The 27098-nt window shown below is 52.7% G+C and overlaps 1 protein-coding gene across 1 annotated transcript in view; it reads right to left on the bottom strand.

Moving 5' to 3' along the window:
* The window catches only part of NMT2 (N-myristoyltransferase 2), a 48440-nt gene extending 23050 nt beyond the window's left edge, over positions 1-25390 (bottom strand). The window contains exons 1-2 of the mRNA XM_069729452.1: positions 25235-25390; positions 1564-1699 (exon numbers count right to left, since the gene is read on the bottom strand). Of these exons, the coding sequence (XP_069585553.1) occupies positions 1564-1699; positions 25235-25344 (246 nt within the window). The 5' untranslated portion in view covers positions 25345-25390. The remainder of the gene's footprint in view (positions 1-1563; positions 1700-25234) is intronic.
* Positions 25391-27098: the final 1708 nt, after the last annotated feature.

Raw genomic sequence — 27098 nt, 5'->3', positions numbered from 1 at the left:
GCACCGCTGTGACCACCGGGGAAGGGTGTCTGTAAGGGAGGCACTGTTGTGACCATCGGGGAAGTGTGTCTGTAAGGGAGGCACTGCTGTGACCACCGGGAAGTGTGTCTGTAAGGGAGGCACCGCTGTGACCACCGGGAAGTGTGTCTGTAAGGGAGGCACTGCTGTGACCACCGGGAAGTGTGTCTGTAAGGGAGGCACTGCTGTGACCACCGGGAAGTGTGTCTGTAAGGGAGGCACTGCTGTGACCACCGGGAAGTGTGTCTGTAAGGGAGGCACCGCTGTGACCACCGGGAAGTGTGTCTGTAAGGGAGGCACTGCTGTGACCACCGGGGAAGGGTGTCTGTAAGGAAGGCACTGCTGTGACCACCGGGAAGTGTGTCTGTAAGGGAGGCACCGCTGTGACCACCGGGAAGTGTGCATGTGTCACTGCTGCGACTACTGGGGAAGATGGGGCGGTGCAGTCTATTGGGAATGCATAAGTGCAGGACAAATAATAGAAGGGAACACTTCACTAACGGATCAGTGGATGTCCCACAAGTTGCGCCCCCAGCAATCACCCTAAATATATGCCATCACTCCATGACACGGACAGCCCTCTTTCAGGCTAACACATTCACATTTGGAAGCATCTGCGCTGGTTAATGTCCGGGGAGGAGGACGGCTCTGGATGAGATATTTATGCCATTTATACTAAAATTAATATTCAAGTCAAAAATTACATCAGTAGATCATAGGGAAAAGTAAAAAAAAAAAAAAAATCCAACAATCGCCAGACCTCCACTTTTCGATAATACCAAAATACTTTTTTTTGTTTTTTAATAGATTTTTTAGAAAAATCTTCTTTTTTTTTTACATAAGGTTTAAGATTCCTCCCCCTAGTAACGTCATAAAAGATCTCTGAAAGTCATTTACGTTTTATTTTTTTAATTATTTTTTTTGCAGTCTTCCACTGTTACTGGGACATCCATATTAGTCCCAATTACAGGGGAAAAAAACACATCAACACATCCTTTGATTGCTATTCATCACTGGCAGAGCGATTCCTGGGAGGCACCAAGAGATCATATGTTCCATGGAGGCAGCGACGCTGCCAGTGCAATTATCCACTACGCAGCAATTATAGGGGTTGCAAAAAAATAAACACAAATAAATTAAATAAAAAAAAAAAAAAATGTTTAAAAACGGCTTATGTCTTCTCTTCAAAGACAAGACCCATTCCTCTTAGGCTGCAGAATGAGTGAACTGTGAACAAATCAGTGAGCCCTTTTCTGGTGGAGAGTTTGTTTCCCCTTTTATCTATCTTTTTTTGTGAACTCCTCTGTGCTTATTTATGACTAAAGACCACATGAAAGTTGACCTGAACTTTGATGAAGTCATAAATCAGATGAAAGGAGATCAGAAACATTCCCGTCAGTTTACAAACTTTTGCGGTGGTGGTTAAAAGTTCAGTATCTGGAGGAAACGTATGTGGTTGCGAGAGGAGAACATCTACACCCCTATGTAAATGTAAATGGTCCCCACAAGGTTTTGCTCCTTGGAATTAACAAGAGAGCTACTTACCTTTGAAGGCTGTTGTGTCCGAATTTCTTGAGAATCGGATGCAGAGTCGGACTTGGTGCCCCCAGAATTTGGTTTTTCCTTTTTTCGCTTTTGTTTTTTCTTCTTCTTTTTAGCCCCGAGATCCCCGGACGGACTTCTATTCCAATAGAAATGTGATGATTAAATTAAGTATTTTTACAATGCAGTCAAAAAAAATAAATTATTTTATTTGCTCAGCTTCCCTCGGAGACCCGAGAGTGCCGTTTACGGAATTTTAGAACATGTTCTGCTGTACGAAAAAAGGGGCACACCGTATGGAAACCCACAGATCAAAACAACACTACGGTGTGTCAAAAAAATAATAAAACACAGCCACCCCTTAACTCCTTTCTATATGAGACAATTTTCATTATCGCATGGAAAAACGTAAAAAAAAAAAAAAACAGAATTCTGCCTTTGTGTTTTTGGTTTCCATTTTACACTGTTCATTGTGCGGTATAACATGAATTCTTCAGGTCAGTACGATTATGGCGATGCCAAACTTAATAAGAAAAATAGGTGAACCAAGAAAGTGGAGACAAGAACATTCAATAGTTCCCCAGCTGCCTTGAAAATACATCGGCACACGGCGATTGCAATACAGCAAATGATGAGACAACGGATGCCAGAACACACAAGGAGTGTGACACTTAAATGTCGACGTCAGTCTCTTAAAGCAAAATTTAAGCCCTATATCAGGTTAAACAGTTGTACTTAGCTTCTGAAATATGTCCAGCCATAATGTAAAACGCTCTTACAAGTAGGCCTGTTGTCCCACCATCTAATGAATACTAGATGGTGGCCCGATTCTAACGCATCGGGTATTCTAGAATATGCATGTCCACGTAGTATATTGCCCAGCCACGTAGTATATTGTCCAGCCACGTAGTATATTGCCCAGCCACGTAGTATATTGCCCAGCGACGTAGTATATTGCCCAGCCACGTAGTAGATTGCCCAGCCACGTAGTAGATTGCCCAGCCACGTAGTAGATTGCCCAGCCACGTAGTATATTGCCCAGCCACGTAGTATATTGCCCAGCCACGTAGTATATTGCCCAGCCACGTAGTATATTGCCCAGCCACGTAGTATGTTGCCCAGCCACGTAGTATATTGCCCAGCCACGTAGTATATTGCCCAGCCACGTAGTATATTGCCCAGCCACGTAGTAGATTGCCCAGCCACGTAGTAGATTGCCCAGCCACGTAGTAGATTGCCCAGCCACGTAGTAGATTGCCCAGCCACGTAGTATATTGCCCAGCCACGTAGTATATTGCCCAGCCACGTAGTATATTGCCCAGCCACGTAGTATATTGCCCAGCCACGTAGTATATTGCCCAGCCACGTAGTATATTGCCCAGCCACGTAGTATATTGCCCAGCCACGTAGTATATTGCCCAGCCACGTAGTATATTGCCCAGCCACGTAGTATATTGCCCAGCCACGTAGTATATTGCCCAGCCACGTAGTATATTGCCCAGCCACGTAGTATATTGCCCAGCCACGTAGTATATTGCCCAGCCACGTAGTATATTGCCCAGCCACGTAGTATATTGCCCAGCCACGTAGTATATTGCCCAGCCACGTAGTATATTGCCCAGCCACGTAGTATATTGCCCAGCCACGTAGTATATTGCCCAGCCAAGTAGTATATTGCCCAGCCAAGTAGTATATTGCCCAGTTACGTAGTATATTGCCCAGTGACGTAGTATATTGCCCAGTGACGTAGTATATTGCCCAGTGACGTAGTATACAGCACAGAGCCACGTAGTATATTGCACAGCGAAGTAGTATACAGTACAGAGCCACGTAGTATATTGCCCAGCCAGGTTTGTCACAGGTTAAAAAATAAACATATACTCACCTTTCCGAGGGAGCCCTTGTAGTCTACGGCAGCTTCCAGTCCTAGGGGAGCGCAGGACCTGTGATGACGTCGCAATCACATGACCGTGACGTCATGGCAGGTCCTTCTGCCACCGGAACCTGCAACGGAAGATGGCAGCCGGCGCGAGCTGCTATGGAGGGTGAGTATAGCAGGTTTTTTTTTAAATTATTTTTAACATTACATTTTTTACTATTGATGCCGCATAGGCAGCGTCAATAATAAAAGGTTGGGGACTCACGGGGTTAATAGCGGCGGTAACGGAGTGCGTTACCCGCGGCATAACACGGTCCGTTATCGCCGGCATTAACCCTGTGTTAGCGGTGACCGGAGGAGAGTATGCGGGCGACAGGCACTGACTGCGGGGAGTAAGGAGCGGCCATTTTCTTCCGGACTGTGCCCGTCGCGGATTGGTCGCGGCAGCCATGACAGGCAGCTGGCGAGACCAATCAGCGAATGAATAACCGTGACAGAAGGACAGACAGATAGACGGAAGTGACCCTTAGACAATTATATAGTAGATGGTGGCCTCCTAACTCACTAGCCATGTCCTCCTGACTCACTAGCCAGCATCAGCCCAGAGCTTCATTTATATACGGTAAGTTGAATGAAAAATCCATTTGCGGGGACAAAGGAAAGTCTAAATTTGTTCTTTTCTCCATAACCAGCGATGTAATTAGTTTGGTGATCCTGACAGGAACCTTATCCAAAATGAACCCCCCTTCAATGTGTCGGGGTCATGAGAAGTCATTTTATAACACTAGATTTCTCCTGCAGAGAAAATGCATTGTAAGCCATGGTTTAACCTGGAAAAGGCGCTATTTTCCATGGGCACAAACTGAGGTGTTCAGGCGAGGGTCGTGAGCAATAGCTATGGTCACCAATCGACTGCCACGAGTTTGAGCCAGGGTGACCAATCGATTGCCATGAGCATGGGTCGGTCTCAACAACCAAAATCATGGCTCAGTCTGCCGTGAACATGAGCCGGCCTGAAAAATTGATTGCCATGGGCATGAGACAGGGTGTGGGTGACTGCCGTGAGCATGGGCCGGTCAGATCAAGTAAAGGTCGTGAGCATGGGCTGGTCAGATCAACTGATTGCCATGAGCATGGGCCGGGGAATGGGCGACTGCCTTGAGAATGGTTGGGGTATGGGCGACTGCCGTGAGCATGGGCTGGGGTATGGGCAACTGCTGTGATCATGGGCCAGTCAGATCACCCGATTGCCATGAGCATGGGTCGGTCTCATCAACCGATAGCTAAAATCCTGAGTCAGTCTGAGCCGGCCTGCAAAATAGATTACCATAGGCATCATGAGCCAAGGTGTGGGCGACTGCTGTGAGCCTAGGCCGGTCAGATCACTGATTGCCATGAGCATGGGCCTGGGGTATGGGCGACTGCTGTGAGCATGGGCCTGGGGTATGGGCGACTGCTGTGAGCATGGGCCTGGGGTATGGGCGACTGCTGTGAGCATGGGCCTGGGGTATGGGCGACTGCTGTGAGCATGGGCCTGGGGTGAATGGCTGATTATTGTGAACATGAGTCAGGATGTGGACGACTGCCGGGAGCATGGGCCGGGGCGCGGACGACTGCCGGGAGCATGGGCCGGGGCGCGGACGACTGCCGGGAGCATGGGCCGGGGCGCGGACGACTGCCGGGAGCATGGGCCGGGGCGCGGACGACTGCCGGGAGCATGGGCCGGGGCGCGGACGACTGCCGGGAGCATGGGCCGGGGCGCGGACGACTGCCGGGAGCATGGGCCGGGGCGCGGACGACTGCCGGGAGCATGGGCCGGGGCGCGGACGACTGCCGGGAGCATGGGCCGGGGCGCGGACGACTGCCGGGAGCATGGGCCGGGGCGCGGACGACTGCCGGGAGCATGGGCCGGGGCGCGGACGACTGCCGGGAGCATGGGCCGGGGCGCGGACGACTGCCGGGAGCATGGGCCGGGGCGCGGACGACTGCCGGGAGCATGGGCCGGGGCGCGGACGACTGCCGGGAGCATGGGCCGGGGCGCGGACGACTGCCGGGAGCATGGGCCGGGGCGCGGACGACTGCCGGGAGCATGGGCCGGGGCGCGGACGACTGCCGGGAGCATGGGCCGGGGCGCGGACGACTGCCGGGAGCATGGGCCGGGGCGCGGACGACTGCCGGGAGCATGGGCCGGGGCGCGGACGACTGCCGGGAGCATGGGCCGGGGCGCGGACGACTGCCGGGAGCATGGGCCGGGGCGCGGACGACTGCCGGGAGCATGGGCCGGGGCGCGGACGACTGCCGGGAGCATGGGCCGGGGCGCGGACGACTGCCGGGAGCATGGGCCGGGGCGCGGACGACTGCCGGGAGCATGGGCCGGGGCGCGGACGACTGCCGGGAGCATGGGCCGGGGCGCGGACGACTGCCGGGAGCATGGGCCGGGGCGCGGACGACTGCCGGGAGCATGGGCCGGGGCGCGGACGACTGCCGGGAGCATGGGCCGGGGCGCGGACGACTGCCGGGAGCATGGGCCGGGGCGCGGACGACTGCCGGGAGCATGGGCCGGGGCGCGGACGACTGCCGGGAGCATGGGCCGGGGCGCGGACGACTGCCGGGAGCATGGGCCGGGGCGCGGACGACTGCCGGGAGCATGGGCCGGGGCGCGGACGACTGCCGGGAGCATGGGCCGGGGCGCGGACGACTGCCGGGAGCATGGGCCGGGGCGCGGACGACTGCCGGGAGCATGGGCCGGGGCGCGGACGACTGCCGGGAGCATGGGCCGGGGCGCGGACGACTGCCGGGAGCATGGGCCGGGGCGCGGACGACTGCCGGGAGCATGGGCCGGGGCGCGGACGACTGCCGGGAGCATGGGCCGGGGCGCGGACGACTGCCGGGAGCATGGGCCGGGGCGCGGACGACTGCCGGGAGCATGGGCCGGGGCGCGGACGACTGCCGGGAGCATGGGCCGGGGCGCGGACGACTGCCGGGAGCATGGGCCGGGGCGCGGACGACTGCCGGGAGCATGGGCCGGGGCGCGGACGACTGCCGGGAGCATGGGCCGGGGCGCGGACGACTGCCGGGAGCATGGGCCGGGGCGCGGACGACTGCCGGGAGCATGGGCCGGGGCGCGGACGACTGCCGGGAGCATGGGCCGGGGCGCGGACGACTGCCGGGAGCATGGGCCGGGGCGCGGACGACTGCCGGGAGCATGGGCCGGGGCGCGGACGACTGCCGGGAGCATGGGCCGGGGCGCGGACGACTGCCGGGAGCATGGGCCGGGGCGCGGACGACTGCCGGGAGCATGGGCCGGGGCGCGGACGACTGCCGGGAGCATGGGCCGGGGCGCGGACGACTGCCGGGAGCATGGGCCGGGGCGCGGACGACTGCCGGGAGCATGGGCCGGGGCGCGGACGACTGCCGGGAGCATGGGCCGGGGCGCGGACGACTGCCGGGAGCATGGGCCGGGGCGCGGACGACTGCCGGGAGCATGGGCCGGGGCGCGGACGACTGCCGGGAGCATGGGCCGGGGCGCGGACGACTGCCGGGAGCATGGGCCGGGGCGCGGACGACTGCCGGGAGCATGGGCCGGGGCGCGGACGACTGCCGGGAGCATGGGCCGGGGCGCGGACGACTGCCGGGAGCATGGGCCGGGGCGCGGACGACTGCCGGGAGCATGGGCCGGGGCGCGGACGACTGCCGGGAGCATGGGCCGGGGCGCGGACGACTGCCGGGAGCATGGGCCGGGGCGCGGACGACTGCCGGGAGCATGGGCCGGGGCGCGGACGACTGCCGGGAGCATGGGCCGGGGCGCGGACGACTGCCGGGAGCATGGGCCGGGGCGCGGACGACTGCCGGGAGCATGGGCCGGGGCGCGGACGACTGCCGGGAGCATGGGCCGGGGCGCGGACGACTGCCGGGAGCATGGGCCGGGGCGCGGACGACTGCCGGGAGCATGGGCCGGGGCGCGGACGACTGCCGGGAGCATGGGCCGGGGCGCGGACGACTGCCGGGAGCATGGGCCGGGGCGCGGACGACTGCCGGGAGCATGGGCCGGGGCGCGGACGACTGCCGGGAGCATGGGCCGGGGCGCGGACGACTGCCGGGAGCATGGGCCGGGGCGCGGACGACTGCCGGGAGCATGGGCCGGGGCGCGGACGACTGCCGGGAGCATGGGCCGGGGCGCGGACGACTGCCGGGAGCATGGGCCGGGGCGCGGACGACTGCCGGGAGCATGGGCCGCGGACGACTGCCGGGAGCATGGGGCGCGGACGACTGCCGGGAGCATGGGCCGGAGTACGGACTGCCGGGAGCATGGGCTGGGGTGACAGGCTGAATATATTTGAGCATGGCCCTGGTTGCGGACGACTGCCGGGCGCATTAGCCGGGGCGCAGACGTCTGCCGGGAGCATTAACCGGGGCACGGACGACTGCCGGGAGCATGGGCCGGGGGGCAGACGACTGCCGGGAGCATAGGCCGGGGCGCGGTCGACTGCTGGGAGCATGGGCCAGGGTGCGGACGACTGCCGGGAGCATGGGCCGGGGTGCGGAAAATAGATTACCATAGGCATCATGAGCCAAGGTGTGGGCGACTGCTGTGAGCCTAGGCCGGTCAGATCACTGATTGCCATGAGCATGGGCCTGGGGTATGGGCGACTGCTGTGAGCATGCTGATTATTGTGAGCATGGGTCAGGATGTGAACGACTGCCATTAGCATGGACCGGGGTGACAGGCTGAATATATTTGAGCATGGGCCGGTGTGCGGACGACTGCCGGGAGCATGGGCCGGGGCGCGGACGACTGCCGGGAGCATGGGTGGGGTGCTGACGACTGCCGGGAGCATGGGCTGGGGTACGGATGACTGCCGGGAGCATGGGTGGGGTGCTGACGACTGCCGGGAGCATGGGCTGGGGTACGGATGACTGCCGGGAGCATGGGCCGGGGCGCCTGGCTGATTATTATGAGCATGGGTCAGGATGCTGGCGACTGCCATGAGCATGGATCGGGGTTTCCCGCTGACTCTTGTGGCGGTCACATCCTGAAATATGCGGTCCCTGATACAACAACCAAAATCTTATTAAACTGTAAAGTAAAGCTATGCCGCAGAAGAACAGGGTGAAATCCATTCTTGGTGAGGAGGGGGCTTGAACACGGAATATTTAGGAGTAGCATCCAACGTCACCCTGGAAACTGTGCAGGCAGTGATGAGATTGTGCTGCAACAATAGAAAAAAAAAGGGACAGAACGAGCTCACGAAGTGACGTGCCCGTCTTCTCAAGTAATGTCTCCTTAACACAAGCACAGAAGACATGTATTCTCTGCGGCAACATGAGGCGCTGCGTCACCAACTAAGGACAGATACCACTGCATTCACACGACGCGCTCTCACACCACGCCAAGGGTAACGAAGACCTGCATTTAATTAAAAAAAAGGTTAAATTAGCAGGGCGTTACGGGTAGAAACACACTGGGCGGATTTGTAGTGGATTTTTCCACTGTGAAACCACAAGTGGATTCTGAGGCAGAATTTTTTTCTTTTTAGACTTCACCCTTTGTAATCCATTGGGGTAAACCTAGGGCAACAAAACACGCAACTCACACAGAAAACACCCTTCAAAAAAATTGTTTTGTGCTGCCATATCCATTAAGCCCGGGCTACAGGTGCGCACACACATGGATAGATATAAGGGCCTTCATTAGGCCCCCGGATGTCATGACAATACGGACCTACGGGTGATGGAATGGATACTCCTCTTGTTCTCCGGTATTCAACCGCCTATATGCTGCAGTCACAATCACCAGCAGTCTCTAAGGGGGCTAAACCACAGCGATCACAGCTGGCTCCAATCTCAGCACTAATTGGGCGTCAGCTGTGTAACACAGCCGCCTCCTGCAGCCCATGAAGCAGGCTCAGCTCTTGTGCCTGCCTCATATAGTGAGCGGATGAACGTCGTAGGTCACCAAGGTTTAAAATTCGCCCTGTTGGTCAATTTCATGAATATTTTTTTTTTTATTTTACCCACCATGTAGACATAATTTCCTTACTTTGCCATCACCTCGAACTCTCTGCCCTCAAATATAGATGTAAAATATGCGGCAGAGTCGCCCTTGTATTGCATTTCTGCGGGGAACACGGGTAAATTAAAATAAATTATTTCCCTGCGCTCCTTGTTAATATATTAACATCCATGCGTCCTGTGTAATATTCGTGGATGACCCATATATATATACGCAGACAGATTACCCGACACATGACACCAGAACAATCCCATTACCAGCCACAGAAGTCCCCATAACCAATCACATGTCATACACTTGGCAGTATGAGAAGTCACGACGGATGATTCACCATAAGAACCAGCCGACATTCAGCTTATAGCAACGATAATCCATCTGCATGCAACAGGGTCGTCCCATAACACAGACAATAATCTGAGCGATCGTCTAAAAGTCTCAGATCCGCTCCCGAAAACCCTTCAGCGATCAACTGATTTTGTTGTTAAAAGTTACTCTCGGATACTTGGCTTTCCAAGCAGCGGCCACTACAAGTCAAATGTGGCATTATCTCCGGACTATTCCTATAAAAGTCACAATAAACGGTCTCACATTCTATTTACCTCACTAGATAAAACCATTGTGAATTGATAATTAAAAGGTAGTCGGTATACTTAGCTTACCTGGTGGCAAGTGAGGCAATAGGGTTGGGGTTGATGTCACCTTTGTATTGTCAGGTGACATCAAGCCCAGGAGTTAGAAATGGAGTGACATCCTGAAGACGCTCCCATTACTAACCCTATAGTCATATTGTAAATACAAAACACTGAATAAAGTCCTTTATTTGAAATAATGACTCCTTTATTAAATGAAAAAAAAAAAAAAAAAACACTGATACCTTTTACATCCAATCCATTGATAATGGATAATCTCCACGTCAGGGGACAAATGAAAGATATGGCTGTTTATTATTTTAATTCTTTTACAGGAGACATTGACTTCAGTAGATTAAAGTATGAGTTGGCTTTCTCTATTTTTAAATAAACAATTGTCAGTGTGTTTATTTCAAATAAAGGACTTTATTCAGGGTGTACTTTTATTTACAATATCACTATGGGGTTAGTTAAGGGGGCATCTTATAGACGCCTTTCCATTACTAACCCCTGGGTTTGATGTCATCTGTCAATACAAAGCTGACATCAACCCCAACATCATCAACCCGATTGCCACCGCCACAGGGCAAGTGGGAGGAGCAAGGCTAAGAGCCAGCATTATGGATGCGAATTTTCTGGGGTGCATGAGAGCTAATGTTTTTAGTTTGGGAGGGGCCAATATTCATAGCCCCTTTCTAGCCTATTAATATCAGCCTGCAGCTGTCTGCCTAGCCTTTGCTAGGCTATAAATTATAGGAGGACCCTACATCATATTTGGGGGGGGGGGGGGAGGGGGAGTCCCCTAGTCCATTTTAACAACCAGCAAAGGCTTAATAGACTTCTGTGAGCTGATATTAATAGCCTGGGAATCTCCATGTGTATTACCCCCCTTTTCTGACTATAAACAACAGCCTCCAGCTGTCCGCTTTTCCTCTGCTGGTTAATAAAAGAGAGAGAGAGAGAGAGGATTACTCTATATAAAAGGTCATGCTAAAATCGCATTGCATATGCATGTCATACAGATGCCAATTGGATGCTATGTTATAAAAATTGGATTGTACTCGCATGGAAATCGCATGACACTCGACTAACTTTTCAGGAACAATATTGGACCTTTTTTTTTTTTTTTTTTCAGTCATCGGTATGAGCCCTAAGGCCATGTTCACACGTTCCTGATTTCCCTGCTGTTTTTTCTGCACTAAAAACCGCAGCTCTTGGCAGAAAACGCAGGTGCGTTTTTGGTGCTTTTTGGTGCGTTTTTTGATGCGGTTTTTAGTGCAGTTTCTGTGTGTTTTCTAGGAAGTTTTTTTAGGGTTAAAATGGCTGAAAATACCCTAACCCTACCCCTACCCCTAGTTCTAACTGTAGTGGGGAAAAAAAAAAATTCTTTATTTTATTATTGTTACTACCTATGGGGGTGATAAAGGGGGGGGGGGCATTTACCTTTTTTTATTTTGATCACTGTGAGGTTATCACAGTGATCAAAATGTGCCTGGAACGAATCTGCCAGCCGGCAGATTCGGCGGGCGCACTGCGCATGCGCCCGCCATTTTGGAAGATGGCGGCGCCCAGGGAGAAGACGGCCGGACGGACACCGGGAGGCCCGGTAAGTATAAGGGGGGGAGATTAGGGCACGGGGGGGCGTCGGAGCACGGGGGGGGTGGCATCGGAGCATGGGGGTGTGTGATTGGGGCACGGGGGGGGGGGGGGGCAGCCACACTCCGCCCACGCACTTCCTGCTGCAGCGGTTCTGCACCACAAACCGCAGAAAACCCACAGATATTTTTTTTGTCTGCGGGTTTTACTGCTGGTTTGACCTCACAATGGAGGTCAATGGGTGCAGAACCGCTGCAGTTCCGCAAAAAGAAGTGACATGGTACTTCTTTTTTACCGCAGCTATTCAGCGCGGCTTTTTTCGCGATTTTCCGCAATGTGGGCACAGCAGTTCCTGTTTTCCATAGGGAAAACAGCTGCGGACCCGCAGCGGCAAAATCGCGGCGGTTCCGCATTAAAAAAAGGATTGTGTGAACATGGCCTAAAGATAAGCCTCCGGAAACATTGGAGTATTTCAGAGAGAGAAACAAACCTACCTGCAATCGTGCAGTCACTGTCAAAATCACAGGTTTCCTTTAAAAAAAAAAAATTTGGCTACAGATGCCATATTCAGAGAGCCATAATTTATTTTTATTTTTCATACAACAGTTGCGTGTGAAGGCTTGTTTTTTTCTGGTACAAGCTGCTGTTTTTATTGGTACCATTTTAAGCTTTATACAACTTTTTGATTTCAGTTTATTCCATATTTTTTTGGAGGTCACGCAACCAAAAAGTAATAATAATAATAATAATAATAATAATAAAAAAGCAGCAATTCTGCCATTTTGATATTTTTCCCGTTTCGGTGTTGACTGTATAGGATACATCATTTATTTTTTTTCTATTTTGGACAGTTACCAAATATTGTAATTTTTTTTTATTTTCTGGATTTTCATACTCGCACAAGAGGAAAAGCAGAGTGGGGTTGACTTAAACTTATACATTTATTTTTTGTTTATAATATTTTTTACTTTTTTTAGTAGGACGCTCATCAAGGAGCGTGACCTTCAAATCACTTGTATATCAATATTGTATAATTACCGGTCTTCTATGAAGCCAACGCACAGCCTTAAGTAGACCCTGACCCTGGGAGCCATAACCACCCAACCTGCAATCATTTTGCTGCCGATAGTGATCAAAAACCATCCTCTGTTCTTAACCGCCTAAGTGCCACTGTCACAATTAACAGTGGCATCTAAGAAGTAAAACTGTTGTATAATCGGAGCTCATTCCGATCTCAGTAATTTCATTCTGGTGCCAGCTGTATAACACAGCCGACACCTGCACTGTATGGTGCAACTCTGAACCTGATCACAAAGTTGTGATCGATTGTCTGCAAAGCAAGAGGGAACCTGTTTGCAAGTGTTTGATATCCTGCAGCGCCCCCCACAGAGAAAAGGAGGTATTACACTCTTCCCACTTCTCCTAGGTTCACCCCTTCAACTCTAAACCTGACGACCCTTTTCGCCTGACGTAGATTTAGTATTTTTTTATATAATAATCTGCCAAAATATTTTAAAAATTACAACAAAAAAAACAAAAAAAAACCCCACAATGTGTCCTTCTGTGAAGCTTTGTGACATGCAGTGATAATGGCAGGAGCCCGAGCTCAGCAGCCGGCCACGTATAATAGGCACAGCGCTGTCGGTGACATATGCCAGCCGGCTAAGAGAGCACTTGATGGTCTCCTAATTGACTCTAAGGAATCTAAATAATCCACATCCCAACAGTCCTCGCTCAGAGAGGATTTAGCAAACAGCAATATTTGTCTAAAAGAAACCACGAAAATGTCAGTAAATCTCTGGTGAAGGCGGCACCCGTCCTGAGACGTCACTACAGCCCGGTCTCACCCAACGCAGATCGTAGGAAGGCCTGCTGAGAAGAGGAGAACATTCAGAGAAGTTATTGTCCCATGATCCCTCTGCATTAATATTTAAGGGGTTTCCCAGGTTCAGAAAACCCGTTCCCAGCTGCAGTTTGCATAAAGGGGTTGTCCGGCTTTAAGGTACTATGTGACTGCAGACTTGTGAATCCCGACAGCGCATGCACAGCAAGGATTCTCCGCTGCCGGGAGCGGGCGATCACGTAAACACAAGTACGCAACTTGCACACTACCGGTCACATTCCAACTAGACTTGTCTGGCCTCAATACGCCTGCATTGAGCGAGGCTGAGCACGTCTAGTCGGCACGTGACCACATAAATGCAAATCACATACTTGCGTCACTCGTAAGTCGCCAAGGGCTGATCGCAAGTCTGCAGTCACACAAAGTGACTGCAAACCTTTACCCCAAGGCTGGAAAACCCTTAATAAAAAAAAACTAAAGCGGTGCTTTACGTACACTTCCCATGTAAAGCGGCGAGTTTCCGATGCTGCTCCTGGTGTCTTATATTCTTCACCACTGAGCAAGACACAGAAGTACAAGGTGTTCAGAGACACGGCCGAGGTGAGGAGGCTGAGCCCGACCACCACTGAGCAATACACAGAAGTACAAGGTGTTCAGTGCTCAGAGACACGGCCGAGGTGAGGAGGCTGAGCCCGACCACCACTGAGCAATACACAGAAGTACAAGGTGTTGAGAGACACGGCCGAGGTGAGGAGGCTGAGCCCGACCACCACTGAGCAAGACACAGAAGTACAAGGTGTTCAGTGCTTAGAGACACGGCCGAGGTGAGGAGGCTGAGCCCGACCACCACTGAGCAATACACAGAAGTACAAGGTGTTGAGAGACACGGCCGAGGTGAGGAGGCTGAGCCCGACCACCACTGAGCAATACACAGAAGTACAAGGTGTTCAGTGCTCAGAGACACGGCCGAGGTGAGGAGGCTGAGCCCGACCACCACTGAGCAAGACACAGAAGTACAAGGTGTTCAGTGCTCAGAGACACGGCCGAGGTGAGGAGGCTGAGCCCGACCACCACTGAGCAATACACAGAAGTACAAGGTGTTGAGAGACACGGCCGAGGTGAGGAGGCTGAGCCCGACCACCACTGAGCAAGACACAGAAGTACAAGGTGTTCAGTGCTTAGAGACACGGCCGAGGTGAGGAGGCTGAGCCCGACCACCACTGAGCAATACACAGAAGTACAAGGTGTTGAGAGACACGGCCGAGGTGAGGAGGCTGAGCCCGACCACCACTGAGCAATACACAGAAGTACAAGGTGTTCAGTGCTCAGAGACACGGCCGAGGTGAGGAGGCTGAGCCCGACCACCACTGAGCAAGACACAGAAGTACAAGGTGTTCAGTGCTCAGAGACACGGCCGAGGTGAGGAGGCTGAGCCCGACCACCACTGAGCAATACACAGAAGTACAAGGTGTTTAGAGACACGGCCGAGGTGAGGAGGCTGAGCCCGACCACCACTGAGCAAGACACAGAAGTACAAGGTGTTCAGTGCTCAGAGACACGGCCGGTGGTGAGGAGGCTGAGCCCGACCACCACTGAGCAATACACAGAAGTACAAGGTGTTGAGAGACACGGCCGAGGTGAGGAGGCTGAGCCCGACCCACCACTGAGCAAGACACAGAAGTACAAGGTGTTCAGTGCTCAGAGACACGGCCGAGGTGAGGAGGCTGAGCCCGACCACCACTGAGCAAGACACAGAAGTACAAGGTGTTGAGAGACACGGCCGAGGTGAGGAGGCCGAGCCCGACCACCACTGAGCAAGACACAGAAGTACAAGGTGTTTAGAGACACGGCCGAGGTGAGGAGGCTGAGCCCGACCACCACTGAGCAAGACACAGAAGTACAAGGTGTTTAGAGACACGGCCGAGGTGAGGAGGCTGAGCCCGACCCACCACTGAGCAAGACACAGAAGTACAAGGTGTTTAGAGACACGGCCGAGGTGAGGAGGCTGAGCCCGACCCACCACTGAGCAAGACACAGAAGTACAAGGTGTTCAGTGCTCAGAGACACGGTCGAGGTGAGGAGGCTGAGCCCGACCACCACTGAGCAATACACAGAAGTACAAGGTGTTCAGTGCTCAGAGACACGGCCGAGGTGAGGAGGCTGAGCCCGACCACCACTGAGCAATACACAGAAGTACAAGGTGTTCAGTGCTCAGAGACACGGCCGAGGTGAGGAGGCTGAGCCCGACCACCACTGAGCAAGACACAGAAGTACAAGGTGTTCAGTGCTCAGAGACACGGCCGAGGTGAGGAGGCTGAGCCCGACCACCACTGAGCAATACACAGAAGTACAAGGTGTTTAGAGACACGGCCGAGGTGAGGAGGCTGAGCCCGACCACCACTGAGCAAGACACAGAAGTACAAGGTGTTCAGTGCTCAGAGACACGGCCGGTGGTGAGGAGGCTGAGCCCGACCACCACTGAGCAATACACAGAAGTACAAGGTGTTGAGAGACACGGCCGAGGTGAGGAGGCTGAGCCCGACCCACCACTGAGCAAGACACAGAAGTACAAAGTGTTCAGTGCTCAGAGACACGGCCGAGGTGAGGAGGCTGAGCCCGACCCACCACTGAGCAAGACACAGAAGTACAAGGTGTTCAGTGCTCAGAGACACGGCCGAGGTGAGGAGGCTGAGCCCGACCACCACTGAGCAAGACACAGAAGTACAAGGTGTTGAGAGACACGGCCGAGGTGAGGAGGCCGAGCCCGACCACCACTGAGCAAGACACAGAAGTACAAGGTGTTTAGAGACACGGCCGAGGTGAGGAGGCTGAGCCCGACCACCACTGAGCAAGACACAGAAGTACAAGGTGTTTAGAGACACGGCCGAGGTGAGGAGGCTGAGCCCGACCCACCACTGAGCAAGACACAGAAGTACAAGGTGTTCAGTGCTCAGAGACACGGTCGAGGTGAGGAGGCTGAGCCCGACCACCACTGAGCAATACACAGAAGTACAAGGTGTTCAGTGCTCAGAGACACGGCCGAGGTGAGGAGGCTGAGCCCGACCACCACTGAGCGAGGCACAGAAGTACAAGGTGTTCAGAGACACGGCCGAGGTGAGGAGGCTGAGCCCGACCACCACTGTGCAAGACACAGAAGTACAAGGTGTTCAGTGCTCAGAGACACGGCCGAGGTGAGGAGGCTGAGCCCGACCCACCACTGAGCAAGACACAGAAGTACAAGGTGTTCAGTGCTCAGAGACACGGTCGAGGTGAGGAGGCTGAGCCCGACCACCACTGAGCAAGACACAGAAGTACAAGGTGTTCAGAGACACGGCCGAGGTGAGGAGGCTGAGCCCGACCACCACTGTGCAAGACACAGAAGTACAAGGTGTTCAGTGCTCAGAGACACGGCCGAGGTGAGGAGGCTGAGCCCGACCACCACTGAGCAATACACAGAAGTACAAGGTGTTCAGTGCTTAGAGACACGGCCGAGGTGAGGAAGCTGAGCCCGACCACCACTGAGCGAGACAGGAGGGGAAATGCTAAGACCAAATCCTGACTATGAAGTTATCAAAGGTTTTCCAGAATGATGAAATGATAGAGCGACTCCTGATGGACCAGATGGATGGGCCATGGCTGGATCAGTAACGGGCACAGACCTCCTCCTCCACTCAGACGCCAGTAAGGTGGACGTGGACACTGCTTTGGGCTGTTTTATTACAGATGAGCTAGGTGGACTTTTTTTTGGTTGAAGATGGAATCAAAATCAACTACCAAACCTCCTGCCAGTGTTTTGGAAGACACGTTCTTCAAGCAGTGGTACAGGAAAAAGTCTACAGCTTTCAAGACAAACAGGATTTTTCTGCAGGACAATGCTCCAATCCTCCTCACCTCGGCCACGCCTCTGGGAACCAAGTACATCTGTCTTGCTCAGTGGTGGTCAGGCTCAGCCTCCTCACCTCGGCCACGTCTCTGAGCACCTTGTAATTCTGTCCTCCAGGGAGGCTGCAAGTCTGGAATATGACGGCACTTGAGGATGACGGCTTCCTGGTCGCTTCATGTTTGATTCTGCCCATATCTTGGTCTGTTAATGTGCGTCTTTTTTGCTCCACATGTTTTTTCCTACCTTGTTGACTACTTGCCACAAAACATTTGTTGGACATCGTGCCCAGATATTTGAGCAATTTCAGGAGTGCTGCATCCCTCTGTCAGAATTCTAACAATTTTTGAGTTTTCAGAATTCAGAATCTCTTTTTTGGCAAATTTTGACTGAGGAAAACAAGCTGCGTAATAATTCTGCACACAGTGATTTTGTATATATGTATGTAAGTGAAATAAAATAAAGCTGCTAGAAGGGTGCAGCCAATCACTGACCTGAATCCAATAGAAAAATGTATGGAAGGAACTAAAGCTCAGAGTTCATAAATGGAGCCCATTGGATGTAAAGAGCGTTTTTGTGGAAGAATGGGCCAGAATCACACCTGAGCAATGCCTGTGACTAGTTTCTCCATACACTCTTGATGCTTGATCGCAAACAAAGGCTTTTGTACAATGTATTAAATATATTTCAGTAAGTGGGGTCAATACTTTGTTTGGGAACTGCTTGTGTACACATATATATATATATATATATATATATATATATATATATATATATATATATATATATATATATATATATATATATATACACACACAAAGCCAGATGGGACTGGGTTAAGTCTTAGCACTTGGCTGCATCTGGCTAGCTTTGACCTAAAACCAGGAAACGGGTTCACCTTGGGACAGCCGGCTGGATGTTGAGCAAACTCGAAAGTGTTGAAGCTGATGAGTGAGCAGCCAAAGTGTGAGCTGTAGCCGAGAGGCATGCCAGAGTCTTGCTCTGAAGGGAGACTGCATGGGTCAGCAAGGAGAGCTGAGCAGTCTGTGTGTTGGAGTTGTAGCCTCTTCAGTGAGAACTTTGCCTGGAATTGAACATTTCTGTTGATCCTGCACTGACATGCATGTGCCTGATGAATGAACGGTTTATTTGCTGTGATACCTTTATGCCCCGAAGAGGCTGTTTTTGGTTTTGAATCCCTTGGAGCTTTACGAAAGCAATATAACTGCATGCTTGGACCAAACCGCATTGCCTGTGTGAACGCTACCTAATGCCTACCTGAGAGTGTGAATCCCTAAGCCCCAGATATCGGTCACACATACCAAAGTGTGAAGTCACTCAAGAGCTTTTGTTTCATCCCAAGTCGTACTGGAAATGACTGACGTACACAGTACGTAATCGTGAAAGCCTTCACGGCGTGTTCAGGGGGATCAGATCCGCTTTCTAAATGGGCTCTAGAAGGCCCATCTCTCAGAGCAACCCCAGAAGGCAGATCTGGGCTTCCCATTTCTTACATTTGTTCCTCGGCCATCATGGATCCTCGTAGACAAACTCTACACTGGATGACTAAAATTGGCAGATTTTTAACTAGTCCTGATTGAAAATATGAATACCGTTTTGAGTACACAGCTCCTATGCAGACCTGTGTGTCTCCACGGTTAGACTGCCAGCATAGTCTGGCCTTCTGCTTCTCCATTCTTTATCTTGCGGCTCTACAATGCACTAGTTTAGATTTTCAGCTGTACTTTACACCAATTTCTGAAGCAAATAATAGCAAATCCATTGATCGCAGCCCCTTTCCGCTGCGTGGGAAACGGCGAGGCTGGCCCAAGAGCCTCAGAAACAAAAATAAGTGAATTTAAAGGGGTTTTCCACTTTTAAAAAAGTGATCTCTAAATGACTGCAGACGTAGAATAATGAAGGCAGATAGTTCTTCCCACAGCAGCTCCGGTCTCTGTGTCTTGCGCACATCACTGCTGCAGCCGATCACTGAGCTTAGAGCATTGCTGATGTAGAAGGTATGAGTCGCTGAGCTTAGTGATTGGCTGCAGTGGTGATGTGCACTATAGTCAAATAGTGATGTCACTGCTGAAGCCAAAACACAGAAGCCGGAGCGTTTCTCTAATCGTGGACATCCCCTTTAATCATCACAGCTGTGGAGGGGCCTGGGTACACATGGCAGAATAGTGATCGCAGCTCTGGGGAGTAATACAGGAGGTGACTCAGGATCAGTAATGTAATGTATGTACACAGTGACTGCACCAGCAGAATAGTGAGTGCAGCTCTGGAGTATAATACAGGATGTAACTCAGGATCAGTAATGTAATGTATGTACACAGTGACTGCACCAGCAGAATAGTGAGTGCAGCTCTGGGGTATAATACAGGATGTAACTCAGGATCAGTAATGTATGTACACAGTGACTGCACCAGCAGAATAGTGAGTGCAGCTCTGGGGTATAATACAGGATGTAACTCAGGATCAGTAATGTAATGTATGTACACAGTGACTGCACCAGCAGAATAGTGAGTGCAGCTCTGGTGTATAATACAGGATGTAACTCAGGGTCAGTAATGTAATGTGTGTACACAGTGACTGCACCAGCAGAATAGCGAGTGCAGCTCTGGAGAATAATACAGGATGTAACTCAGGATCAGTAATGTAATGTATGTACACAGTGACTGCACCAGCAGAATAGTGAGTGCAGCTCTGGGGTAGAATACAGGATTTAACTCAGGATCAGTAATGTATGTACACAGTGACTGCACCAGCAGAATAGTGAGTGCAGCTCTGGGATATAATATAGGAGGTGACTCAGGATCAGTAATGTATGTACACAGTGACTGCACCAGCAGAATAGTGAGTGCAGCTCTGGGGTATAATACAGGATGTAACTCAGGATCAGTAATGTAATGTATGTACACAGTGACTGCACCAGCAGAATAGTGAGTGCAGCTCTGGAGTATCATACAGGATGTAACTCAGGATCAGTAATGTAATGTATGTACACAGTGACTGCACCAGCAGAATAGTGAGTGCAGCTCTGGGGTATAATACAGGATGTAACTCAGGATCAGTAATGTAATGTATGTACACAGTGACTGCACCAGCAGAATAGTGAGTGCAGCTCTGGGGTATAATACAGGATGTAACTCAGGATCAGTAATGTAATATATGTACACAGTGACTGCACCAGCAGAATAGTGAGTGCAGCTCTGGGGTATAATACAGGATGTAACTCAGGATCAGTAATGTAATGTATGTACACAGTGACTCCACCAGCAGATTAGTGAGTGCAGCTCTGGAGTATAATACAGGATGTAACTCAGGATCAGTAATGTAATGTATGTACACAGTGACTGCACCAGCAGAATAGTGAGTGCAGCTCTGGGGTATAATACAGGATGTAACTCAGGATCAGTAATGTAATGTATGTACACAGTGACTGCACCAGCAGAATAGTGAGTGCAGCTCTGGAGTATAATACAGGATGTAACTCAGGATCAGTAATGTAATGTATGTACACAGTGACTACATCAGCAGAATAGTGAGTGCAGCTCTGGGGTATAATACAGGGTGTAACTCAGGATCAGTAATGTAATGTATGTACACAGTGACTACATCAGCAGAATACTGAGCGCAGCTCTGGGGTATAATACAGGACGTAACTCAGGATCAGTAATGTAATGTATGTACACAGTGACTCCATCAGCAGAATAGTGAGTGCAGCTCTGGGGTATAATACAGGGTGTAACTCAGGATCAGTAATGTAATGTATGTACACAGTGACTACATCAGCAGAATAGTGAGCGCAGCTCTGGGGTATAATACAGGGTGTAACTCAGGATCAGTAATGTAATGTATGTACACAGTGACTACATCAGCAGAATACTGAGCGCAGCTCTGGGGTATAATACAGGATGTAACTCAGGATCAGTAATGTAATGTATGTACACAGTGACTACATCAGCAGAATACTGAGCGCAGCTCTGGGGTATAATACAGGATGTAACTCAGGATCAGTAATGTAATGTATGTACACAGTGACTGCACCAGCAGATTAGTGAGTGCAGCTCTGGAGTATAATACAGGACGTAACTCAGGATCAGTAATGTAATGTATGTACACAGTGACTACATCAGCAGAATAGTGAGTGCAGCTCTAGGGTATAATACAGGGTGTAACTCAGGATCAGTAATGTAATGTATGTACACAGTGACTACATCAGCAGAATAGTGAGCGCAGCTCTGGGGTATAATACAGGGTGTAACTCAGGATCAGTAATGTAATGTATGTACACAGTGACTACATCAGCAGAATACTGAGCGCAGCTCTGGGGTATGACATAGGAAATGATAGTATAGGTGGGGTTGGTGCAGGGCCACCATTTATCATACAGTGGTCAGGAGTGGGGCTTTGCACCAGGGTTATGGGTGGTGTTCACATGCTGCAGTTACAAGGTAGTGTTGCGCTCCCACCAGACATGACAACAAAAATGTCTCAGTCTCCTGTTCACCCATGTGTGAAGATAAAACCTCGACTCAGGGAGGCTGCATCCAATCCGTGACAGCAAGAATATCTGCTGCTCAAGGCACCGAATCCATGCACAGACTCCAGATGACTATGTCACCGCAAAACTACAACTCCCAGCATGCCCAAAGAGAGACGCTACCTGCTACAATGAACTGAGGGGTTGTTTTCCAGGTGACGGGTCCTGACCCCACAGATCTGCACGTTTCTACAGAGCAGGAGACCTGTCAGCCTCCACCCGAGCAGTCAGAGCGGACACTGGGCACAGAGGACGGCAAATGTACCCAAGAGCCAGCTCTGCAGGATGAGGGCAGGGGCCTTACTCTAGGGCGAACACACACAGACCGGGAACATAAACTGGGCACCAAGCAAGAAGTGGGCATAATGGCAATCCATTCACAAAGGTGGGCGTGCCATGCAGTGAGTGGGCACACAAGAGTATAGAGGAATGGCAGCATGGCACAGGAAGGGGGACACAAATGTACAGGATGTGCTCACCAGAGGCGGGTACCAAGGTATAAGATGGGGGCTAGAGGAGAGCACCAGGGTACAGGATGGCGGATCAGCAGAGGTAGGCTCCTGGATACATGATAGGGGGCAGCAGAGGTGGGCACAGGATGGTGGGCAGCAGAGGTGGGCACCTGGGTAAAGGATGGGGGGCTGCAGTGGTTGGCACCTGGGTACAGGATGGGGGGCAGCAGAGGTGGCACCTGGGTACACGATGGGGGGCAGCAGAGGTGGCACCTGGGTACACGATGGGGCAGCAGAGGTGGCACCTGGGTACAGGATGGGGGCAGCAGAGGTGGCACCTGAGTACAGGATGGGGGCAGCAGAGGTGGCACCTGGGTACAGGATGGGGGCAGCAGAGGTGGCACCTGGGGACAGGATGGGGCAGCAGAGGTGGCACCTGGGGACAGGATGGGGCAGCAGAGGTGGCACCTGGGTACAGGATGGGGGGCAGCAAAGGTGGCACCTGAGTACAGGATGGGGGGCAGCAGAGGTGGGCACCTGAGTACAGGATGGGGGCAGCAGAGGTGCGCACCTGGGTACAGGATGGGGCAACAGAGGTGGCACCTGGGAACAGGATGGGGCAACAGAGGTGGCACCTGGGTACAGGATGGGGCAACAGAGGTGGCACCCGGGTACAGGATGGGGCAACAGAGGTGGCACCCGGGTACAGGATGGGGCAACAGAGGTGGCACCCGGGTACAGGATGGGGGGCAGCAGAGGTGGCACCCGGGTACAGGATGGGGCAGCAGAGGTGGGCACCTGGGTACAGGATGGGGCAACAGAGGTGGCACCTGAGTACAGGATGGGGGGCAGCAGAGGTGGGCACCTGGGTACAGGATGGGGGCAGCAGTGGTGGCACCTGGGTACAGGATGGGGCAGCAGAGGTGGCACCTGAGTACAGGATGGGGGCAGCAGAGGTGGCACCTGGGTACAGGATGGGGGCAGCAGAGGTGGCACCTGAATACAGGATGGGGGGCAGCAGAAGTGGCACCTGAGTACAGGATGGGGGCAGCAGAGGTGGCACCTGAGTACAGGATGGGGGCAGCAGAGGTGGCACCTGGGTACAGGATGGGGGCAGCAGAGGTGGCACCTGGGTACAGGATGGGGGCAGCAGAGGTGGCACCTGGGGACAGGATGGGGCAGCAGAGGTGGCACCTGGGGACAGGATGGGGCAGCAGAGGTGGCACCTGGGTACAGGATGGGGGGCAGCAAAGGTGGCACCTGAGTACAGGATGGGGGGCAGCAGAGGTGGGCACCTGAGTACAGGATGGGGGGCAGCAGAGGTGGGCACCTGGGTACAGGATGGGGCAACAGAGGTGGCACCTGGGTACAGGATGGGGCAACAGAGGTGGCACCTGGGTACAGGATGGGGCAACAGAGGTGGCACCTGGGTACAGGATGGGGCAACAGAGGTGGCACCTGGGTACAGGATGGGGCAACAGAGGTGGCACCTGGGTACAGGATGGGGCAACAGAGGTGGCACCTGGGTACAGGATGGGGGGCAGCAGAGGTGGCACCTGGGTACAGGATGGGGCAGCAGAGGTGGGCACCTGGGTACAGGATGGGGTAACAGAGGTGGCACCTGAGTACAGGATGGGGGGCAGCAGAGGTGGGCACCTGGGTACAGGATGGGGGCAGCAGTGGTGGCACCTGGGTACAGGATGGGGCAGCAGAGGTGGCACCTGAGTACAGGATTGGGCAGCAGAGGTGGCACCTGGGGACAGGATGGGGCAACAGAGGTGGCACCTGGGGACAGGATGGGGCAACAGAGGTGGCACCTGGGGACAGGATGGGGCAACAGGGGTGGCACCTGGGTACAGGATGGGGCAGCAGAGGTGGCACCTGAGTACAGGATGGGGGGCAGCAGAGGTGGGCACCTGGGAACAGGATGGGGGCAGCAGGGGTGGCACCTGGGTACAGGATGGGGCAACAGAGGTGGCACCTGGGTACAGGATGGGGCAACAGAGGTGGCACCTGAGTACAGGATGGGGGGCAGCAGAGGTGGCACCTGGGTACAGGATGGGGGGCAGCAGAGGTGGCACCTGGGTACAGGATGGGGCAGCAGAGGTGGCACCTGGGTACAGGATGGGGCAGCAGAGGTGGCACCTGGGTACAGGATGGGGGCAGCAGAGGTGGCATCTGGGTACAGGATGGGGGCAGCAGAGTGGGACACCTGGGCACATGATGGGGCAGCAGAGGGGGACACCTGGGTACAGGATGGGGGGCAGCAGAGGTGGCATCTGGGTACAGGATGGGGGCAGCAGAGGTGGCATCTGGGTACAGGATGGGGGCAGCAGAGGTGGCATCTGGGTACAGGATGGGGGCAGCAGAGGTGGCACCTGGGTACAGGATGGGGGCAGCAGAGGTGGCACCTGGGTACAGGATGGGGGCAGCAGAGGTGGCACCTGAGTACAGGATGGGGGCAGCAGAGGTGGCATCTGGGTACAGGATGGGGGCAGCAGAGTGGGACACCTGGGCACATGATGGGGCAGCAGAGGGGGACACCTGGGTACAGGATGGGGGGCAGCAGAGGTGGCATCTGGGTACAGGATGGGGGCAGCAGAGGTGGCACCTGGGTACAGGATGGGGGCACCACCTCGGAAAGTTGCCCTGCGGTGCTCGGGGTGATGCCAGCTCTGGAGGCCTCGGATGCAGCGGGCACATGAGCAGCCTCCTGTAGTGACGTGTGTCCAGCATGTTATGTGCAGGCGGCAGCACACACTGCACCATCACACAATGCCGCCTGCAGCAGCAGCAGCAGCCCGCACCCTCCGCTCCCCGTCTCCCAGCTCACCCCTTGGCATGCTCGGCCTCGTCCTCGTTGTCACCGTCTATGCCGCAGGTGTCCTGATCATCCAGCTCCAGGCTCTGCTGGCTGGCCGCCGACTCACTGTCCTCCGCCATCACGACACAGAGCGAGGACTGAGCCCGAGCAGGGCACGATGCATCCTGCACAGCGGCCTCTGGCGGCCAGGAGAGAAAAGACACCGCACTGCTCCTCTACCATCAACTGCTCCAACCTGCATGGCGTCATCTCACCACAAGAGGGCGCCAGCAATGAGCGCAGCCGGCGACTTATTACATGTCCTGTATTATATAGTATTATATATTATGTAGATTATACATTATATGATGTAATGTAGATTATGCATTATATTACATGTCCTGTAGATTATTATATGTCCTGTATATTATATATATTACATATTCTGTAGATTATACATTATGTTATCCTATAGATTATACATTATATTACATGTCCTATAGATTATTTATCCAGTAGATTATACATTAGATTACATGTCCTATAGATTATACATTAGATTATAGGTCTGGTATATTATATTAATTATATTTTACTGCTCTGGTGTGCGCTGTACTGTAATAACCAGAATTTATAACATACGGGTAGATTGCTGATCAGAATAATAACATCCAGGGAAGCAAAGAAGTTACAGACAATTGCTAGAAAGACAATTCAAGCTGAGTGGTAAGAGAAATTATCAGCAACTCTTTATGTTATGCCTCTCGCCCCTACCCCCACCCCGTGCCCATCTCTACGCATCCCCTTATTGCCCACACATAGTAGCAGTGCCCTTTTGTGCCCCTTACACTGCCCCTAACCAGCTAACCCTGATTACAGTTACGGTTGCGCACTCTAATTATGACTATAGTGGAACCTCAGAATATGACCGCGCTGTTATTGAAAATAAATCTATATACAAAAACAAACATTAACTTTACCACCATATTGTGACCATATGCAACTTTGATGGTCGCAATACTTTGAGTGCCCTTATACCAATGATGCTTAAGTGCCCACTTAACATATACACAGTCTAAGGCCCCCACAGCTCCCCTATACCCAGAATGATGATTCTATAACTCCCCAATACACTATATGATGTTCCCACTGCTCCCCTTTACACAGTATGATCCCACTGCTCCCCTATAGATAGTATGAGCCAAATGCTCCCCTATACACACTATAGAAAGTATAATGTCCCCCAGAACTCCCCTATATACAGTGTAATGGGCCAACAGCTCCCATATGCACAATATGCCTTCATAGTTCCCTATACACAGTATGATGTCCCCCACAGTTCCCCTTACACAGTATGATGGGCCTGCAGCTCCTGTCAAACAGTATGATGTCCCCCACAGTTCCCTATACACAGTATGATGGGCCCGCAGCTCCCTTATACACAGTATGATGAGCCCGCAGCTCTCTTATACACAGTATGATGGGCCCACAGCTTCCTTATACACAGTGTGATGGCCCCACAACTTCCTTATACACAGTATGATGGGCCCGTAGCTCCCTTATACACAGTATGATGGGCCCGCAGCTCCCTTATACACAGTATGATGGGCCCGCAGCTCCCTTATACACAGTATGACGGGCCCGCAGCTCCCTTATACACAGTATGATGGGCCCACAGCTTCCTTATACACAGTATGATGGCCCCACAACTTCCTTATACACAGTATGATGGGCCCGCAGCTCCCTTATACACAGTATGATGGGCCCGCAGCTCCCTTATACACAGTATGATGGGCCCGCAGCTCCCTTATACACAGTATGATGGGCCCACAGCTCCCTTATACACAGTATGATGGGCCCACAGCTCCCTTATACACAGTATGATGGGCCCACA

Source organism: Ranitomeya imitator, chromosome 6 (genome assembly GCF_032444005.1).
Source record: "Ranitomeya imitator isolate aRanImi1 chromosome 6, aRanImi1.pri, whole genome shotgun sequence".
NCBI lineage: Eukaryota > Metazoa > Chordata > Amphibia > Anura > Dendrobatidae > Ranitomeya > Ranitomeya imitator.
The sequence above is the reverse complement of the archived record's forward strand: the minus strand, read 5'-3'. Positions and strand labels throughout refer to the sequence as shown.